Here is a 6,695-nt window from a genome sequence, read left to right as displayed (position 1 = left end):
ATAATTTTCTAACTAATATTATCATTAAAAGCTGTGAAATTTTGTCTCATTTGGCATTAGAGAAATGATTAAAGCTGAAACTTGGTCCTAAATTCTAATCGATTTTTGGTTGTTAGTATCATAATATGTAATATATAATTAGACATAGAATAAAAATAATTCGTAATAAATACAGGTAAATTCTTAAAAAGAATTAAGTGAGAGAGATAAGTTGAAATATAATTACAATTTAAAGTAATTCAAATAATATTAATAATTAGTGGAAATAATCCATGAACTTTTAGAGTGAAAGATGGTGTTATTGAATGTAATTAAGTTTTAAAGGAAGATGGTACTGCTTTGGGGTAGTCCTTTTCTTTATAAATTAATTCTAGTTAAGGTAGTTCTAACAACAGGTCAGCATGGCTACTGAATTCTTCTTCTTCTACCTACTTGTGTTGGAGTATTAGCTTGATTCAGATAAGCTGATTTTTATTTCTTAAATTTTAAATATTAATTTTAATAATTATAATATATTCATATATTTTTCTGATATTATACTACTTGTAAAATAGAATAAATGAGTTATTTGTGTTGGATTTCTAAACCACTACCCGACTTGACTTATCATCATCTCCTCCTCTTTAAAGTTTTTTTTTTTTACAAAATTTGATTAATTTAAAAGTTCATTAAGTTGTTTAATTGGTAAATGATTTTTAAAAAATTATTTCTAACATAGTTAACAAATTTCTAATAATAAAATTGTAATTGTATAGTTTTAAAAGTTTAAAATTAGTTTACCTCAAAAAAATAGTTATAAAAAGTTAAAATTTTATTTAAAAATTGTTGACACCATTTTTTTATAAAAACGGGGTTGACTTTGATTTTGAAAATAAAACGAATACGGGAGTCGCCACCAATCCTTTTTGATGAGGTGTGATCGGGTCACCTCGAAAAGTGGTTGTTTTTAAAAAATTTAATCTTATTAAAACAACAATTTTGGTCCACGAAATTCTGAAAAATGGGTTTGGGAGTCGGTTACGTACGAGGAAGGATTAGCACCCTCGATACGCCCAAAATTGGTACCTAGTTGATTAATTAGTGTCTTAGTGTCGAAAATTGAAAACCTTGAAGAGTTTGAAAATACGATCCTTTGTTAAAAAATCGCTTAATTTAAAAAATTTAGAAATGGGCATATTTTGCGTTAATCGAGAAAAAGAATTATATCCCGTAAGTTAAGATACAATATCTCAAACACTACACCAAAACAGGCTTTTAGTGGCATTTTTAGCGGCGTTTGGACAAAAAATGCCACTAAAAATAAGCATTAGCGGCGCTTTTATAAAAACGCCGCTAATGCTTGACCTTTAGCGGAGCTTTTGGGAAAACGCCGCTAAAAATAAACATTAGCGGCATTTTTTGAAAAGCGCCGCAAAAAGCCTAAGCCAAACGACACCGTTTTCTGAGTTTTTGGGGCCTTTAGCGGCGTTTTTAAAGAAGCGCCGCTAATGCTCGGGCCTTTAGCGGCGTTTTTGAAAAAGCGCCGCTAATGCTGGGGCCTTTAGCGGCGTTTTTGAAGAAGCGCCGCTAATGCTGGGGCCTTTAGCGGCGTTTTTAGAAAAGCGCCGCTAAAAACATTTTATCTTAATTGGTTTATTTATATTAATTAAATAAAATTCAATTTATTTCTAATTGAATATTTTAAATCTTCATAAAAAAATAATGACAGGTAGAAATAATTTGAAATAAAGCACATGAAAAAATTAAAATACTATTATTTAAAATAATTTTAAAGTTTTTTGGGTACATGATTACTGATTGTTTTTTAATTTATATATTAAAAATTTAGGGTTTTTGGTTTAGGGTATATGATTTATTTAAGATTTAAGGCCAGTTTAGGAGTTACTATTTTAAGGTTTAGGGAGTATGGGTTTAGGGATTATAGATTAGGGATTATGGTTTAAGGGTTGAGATTTAAGGTTTAGGGGTTAGAGGGTTAAGGGTTTAGGGGTTAGAGGGTTAAGGGTTTAGGGGTTAGATGTTAGGGGTTAAGAGAGTTAGGGATTTAGGGTTTAGGGATTCAAAGGTCGAGTTAGGATTTTGGGCGTTTAGATTAATTTTTTAAATTCATATTTTAAATATGTTCTTATATAATTGTAAAAGATATAATAATAAATTTGTTTAGGGTTTTTGGTTTAGGGTATATGATTTATTTAATATTTAATGCCGGTTTAAGAGTTCATATTTTAAGGTTTAGAGAGTATGGATTTAGGGATTATGGATTATGGATTATGATTTAAGGGTTAGGATTTAAGGTTTAGGGGTTAGATGGTTAGGGGTTTAGGGGTTAGACACATTAGGGGTTAAAAGTTAGGGATTCAGGGGTCGGGTTAGGGTTTTGGGTTTAGATTAATTATTTTTTAATTTATATTTTGAATATGTTCTTATATGATTGTAAAAGAGATAATAATAAATTTGTTTAGGGTTTTTAGTTTAGGGTATATGATTAATTTAAGATTTAAGGCCGGTTTAGGAGCTCATATTTTAAGGATTAGGGAGTATGGATTTAGGGATTATGGATTAGGGATTATGGTTTAAGGGTTGGGATTTAAGGTTTAGTGGTTAAGGGTTTAGGGGTTAGACGTTAGGGGTTAAGAGTTAGGGATTTAAGGTTTAAGGATTCAGGGGCCGGGTTAAGGTTTTGAGTAGATTAATTATTTTTTTAATTTATATTTTAAATATGTTCTTATATAATTGTAAAATAGATAATAATAAATCAAATATATTGAAATTATGAGCATAGTTTAAATTATTTAAGAGATATATAATAGATAGACTTTATATGTATTGAATGGTTAATTTAGGGTTTAAGGTTAAGGTTTACTTGAGATTTGTTAATAGATATATAATGATATGGATATATAGGTACTTATTTAATTTGGATAATTCTAACTTAATAATTAATTACAACCATTTTATCATTTGTTTTCTTATTAAAATACATAATTTTTATTTTGAGAGTACTTGTTTTTTTTTTATTTTATAAAAAACCAATTTATAAAAAACAAAATAAAAAAGGTTATGAGCAATTTGACATAGTTCTTACGGCTTTCCTGCAAAGAATATCGGATACTAACAAGCTGGTACAAGGGGCTGCTTGTTCTGCTCTTGCAATACTTGAGGAGGTTGTAAACTTGTTGTATGACCAGTTACTTTTGGGATTTAAATTCTTACAAGTTTCAACCTTTGCCTTATACATTTACAGGAGGCTGCCGAAAAGTTGGCACCAATCAAACTAGGTATGTGTTTTCTTGGTTTTTTTTATATATATGTTCTTTTCTTTTGATAAAGAACTTGAGGTTTAATTAAATTTGACTAAGGACTTGGAGTTGAACTAATTTGATTTTTGTTTTTTATTTTATTTTAGTTTATTTTATTAGCAAGAAAGATAAAATATTTTATTTATCAAATAACTTGAGGTTTTGTGAGCATATTAGACAAGACAATAAGATACTTGTTTGTGGGATCAATTGGTCAAAGATATTGCAATGGTAGCTATCTTTTTAAGCCCATTTCTTTCAGAAAACTGTTTTGTCACTCTTTTCTGCAAGATCCGAAGAAAGAAAGAAATTGGAAATCCATAGTCCAAAAGTGTAAATATGTGGTTTCTCTATAGGTATCTTTATTATGGCATCTGTAAAGTATGTCTTTCCTATGTTTGGCTAACGCTTCTTCTCCATATGTAGGTTCGTTTACTTATACTACCAAATCTTGAAGCGTATTTGCAACTTCTTGAACCTGAAATAAAAAGACACGAGGCCTGGTGTGTTTATAGGGCCCTGCTGGTAAGTTTAACATCAAATTTGGTACCAGTTTACGAGCATCATTTCATTTATTTGCTGTAGATCTAACAACACTGCCTAAACTTTCCACTAATAGCGTGCAGCTGGACTGTGCATGTATGGTCGGCTTAAAATGTTCCCCAGTTTGCTAGCACCCCCAACTCGTCCCGTATGCAAAAGCAACAACAAAGTTACGACAAGTATGATTTCTTCGAACCATCATATTTACACTTAATCCACAAGTCTCTTCTCCCCTTTACGATTTTCCTTTTTTCTGATCAATCAAGATAAACGAAAAGCAAGCACGAACGCCTTGATGCAGCAGCAACCACCTGCCAAGAAAATAGCAACTGAGAGTTCAATAGGTATGACAATTATGATGCATGGGCCTATGGTATAAATTCTGACATGTTATGATGGATAGGCCTTTGGTATAAATTCAATGATTGCCAGTGCTAGGATAATGTTTACTATAGAATATGTCTCTTACATGAAATTGCCAAGTGGCAAATATATGGCATAAACTAATGAACCAAAGAATTGGTGTTGCTGTGGTTGTTATTTTGTAGAAAAAGAGGTTGGAACAAAATAGTGAGGAGCATAATGGTGGGAATTAATGACAGAAATTGAAACAATAAACCAGTAGAGTATACTATTGAATTTGAAAAAAAATTGACCAAATATTAATTCTAACTGATAGAATTTAATGTTTTAGGTACACTTAAAATATTAATTCTAAGTGATAGAAAATGCTTGTTAAGCATTGGACAATGGGGACAAGAGTTGGAACCTTAACATGACCATTTTTCGGCAGGTAAGCAAGTAGATATTAACTGAAAGATTATATATTTCTTTTTCCACTTTGAAATTATTACGATATTAATTTGACTAAAAGCATTTTGTTAATTTATTATGTTCTATGCTTATAGTTTTGTTAATATTAATACATAAATGTAGAAACAATTTTGCAAGTACGTGTTATTAATTTATTATTTGTGTTATTAATTTATTATTTTAAATTCTAAAACTAAATTCATTGTGTGCTTTTTTTTTGCTTTTAGTTTAATTGATTTTATTATATTTATCTTTTGTCCTCGTGTACAGCTTTTGGTACTATATTCTTAGATGAGATCTTCATCATTTTTCCAAGTTCCAATTTCTTCTTTACTTATATTTGCGTTGATTCTTATTTTTCCCCTCTCTCTCTCTCTCTCTCTCTCTCTCTCTCTCTCTCTCTCTCAAGTTGTTGGGTTAACTAAGCTCTCTGTTTATCAGATAAAGCATGTTTACATTTGTGAAGCAACATTGTCAAAGCGGTTGATTGAATTTGAGAATACTAACGCTGGAGCCTTAACGGTTTGTATCTCTTTACTTGTGCATGGTAATGCAGAACTACTTTGTTCCAGGAAACTGATAATGGAATAAGATTGAAAATTAGTAACCATGAAATGAAGAACCATAACTGATGTTTACAATAGTTTGGGACTTTTTTCACTTTTGATATTAATGTGACTTCCTATCTACATTTGGTACTAAGTAGAGCATGCTGGCATAATCTGTTCTATATGGATTGCAACATCTTATGGGAGAAAAGCTATGTTGTTGTTGTAATTGTATCACGTGTCATTGCTATTATTTTTTTTGTATGGTAGAATTTGATTAGTGAATCTTTACTGCTATTATTCTTATTAATTATGTCCACTCTAAGGAGTATCTAAATAATTTTATGAAAAATTTGATGCCAATTTTTTATCATTACAACAAGTGTTATGTTGAATTTTTTGTGTTCAGCATGTAGTTAACTTTTCCTCTGTTGCATTTATTTTCTTAATATTGATTTCATTTCTTGAAAATACCTCTATTGTTTTAAACTTATTACCAGATGGAGGAGTTTACGGAAAAGGAGAGGGAGCTTCGAACTAGTTCACTAACTAGAAAACAACCAAATATTGGGTCAAAAGAAACCAGCTTAGATGAAGTGCTATGTAGGCACAAGGAGAGAAAACCTTTTGCCTATGGACTTTGTAATGAATGTTATGAAGAGGTGAGCACCCATGTACCTACTAGGCTTTCCAATCGATAGAGGATCAGATCCACCTGCATTCCAGCTTGCTGAGAAAGAGAGACTGGCAAAATTATCTATTGCGGAAAATGCTAAAGTATGTTCTGTAATCATACTTTCTAAAGGTTTAAGGACAGTAATAGGTTAAAAATCCTAATTGTAATCACTTGATATATTTTACTTTGCGAGAGTCATGTGGGCACTCAAGTTATTCTCTCACAATATACTTCTCTCCCTTCCTAATGTGCTAACTGGTCTCTTAATTGTGTTATTAATTTATTATTTTAAATTCTAAAACTAAATTCATTAATTTTTATATTTAGTTTTAAAGTTAAAATTTTCATAGAAAATTTAATTTAAATAATATTTTTTATTTATTCTTAAAAGTATATTTAAAGTTCAAATTTTAAAAATAAAACATAATATAATATTTGTCATAAAAATAAATATTTTTTGATTAAAATAAATTTTTAAATGTTATGTTTTTAGTGGCGTTTTTACGAGAAGCGTCGCTAAAGGTCTCGAGCTATAGCGGCGTTTGTGGGAAAAGCGTCGCTAAAGGCCTCGAGCTATAGCGGCGTTTTTGGGGAAAGCGCCGCTAAAGGTCTTGATCTATAGCGGCGTTTGTGCAAAAAGCGTAGCTAAAGCTCTTGATCTATAGCGACATTTTTGGGAGAAGCGCCGCTAAAGGTCTTGATCTATAGCGGCGTTTGTGCAAAAAGCTCCGTTAAAGCTCTTGATCTATAGCGGCGTTTGTGGGAAAAGCGCCGCTAAAGGTCATGATCTATAGCGGCGTTTATTCCTAAAAACGC

General features: G+C 30.8%; 1 protein-coding gene across 4 annotated transcripts; it reads left to right on the top strand.

The window, feature by feature from the left end:
- Positions 1–2,368: 2,368 nt before the first annotated feature.
- On the top strand, positions 2,369–6,134 carry LOC105778645 (uncharacterized). 4 transcript variants are annotated; one of them, XR_001128831.2, is made up of 7 exons: positions 2,369–3,278; positions 3,726–3,824; positions 3,919–4,021; positions 4,109–4,186; positions 4,537–4,635; positions 5,097–5,177; positions 5,704–6,134. XR_001128831.2 is itself a non-coding variant. In XM_052622778.1 (3 exons), exons 1-3 carry the CDS (start codon positions 4,618–4,620, stop codon positions 5,902–5,904), a joined length of 300 nt encoding a protein of 99 aa, XP_052478738.1. In that variant the 5' UTR covers positions 4,199–4,617; the 3' UTR covers positions 5,905–6,134. The 4 variants fall into 4 exon arrangements, 2 of the variants coding, with proteins under 2 accessions (XP_052478738.1, XP_052478737.1); XR_001128832.2 differs by lacking the exon at positions 4,537–4,635; XM_052622778.1 differs by lacking the exons at positions 2,369–3,278; positions 3,726–3,824; positions 3,919–4,021; positions 4,109–4,186 and having other exon boundaries at positions 4,199–4,635.
- The last annotated feature ends 561 nt before the right edge of the window (positions 6,135–6,695 follow it).

Source organism: Gossypium raimondii, chromosome 10 (assembly GCF_025698545.1).
Source record: "Gossypium raimondii isolate GPD5lz chromosome 10, ASM2569854v1, whole genome shotgun sequence".
Classification (NCBI taxonomy): Eukaryota; Viridiplantae; Streptophyta; class Magnoliopsida; order Malvales; family Malvaceae; genus Gossypium; species Gossypium raimondii.
This window is presented reverse-complemented; position numbering and strand designations above follow the sequence as displayed.

What these genes read in the sequence shown, in the direction of transcription:
- LOC105778645 (XM_052622777.1), top strand. Translation starts at nt 4,947, where the DNA reads ATGAGATCTTCATCATTTTTCCAAGTTCCAATTTCTTCTTTACTTATA. An exon ending in CTAACGCTGGAGCCTTAACG is followed by an intron (nt 5,178 to 5,703) that starts GTTTGTATCTCT and finishes ACTTATTACCAG; the next exon opens with ATGGAGGAGTTTACGGAAAA.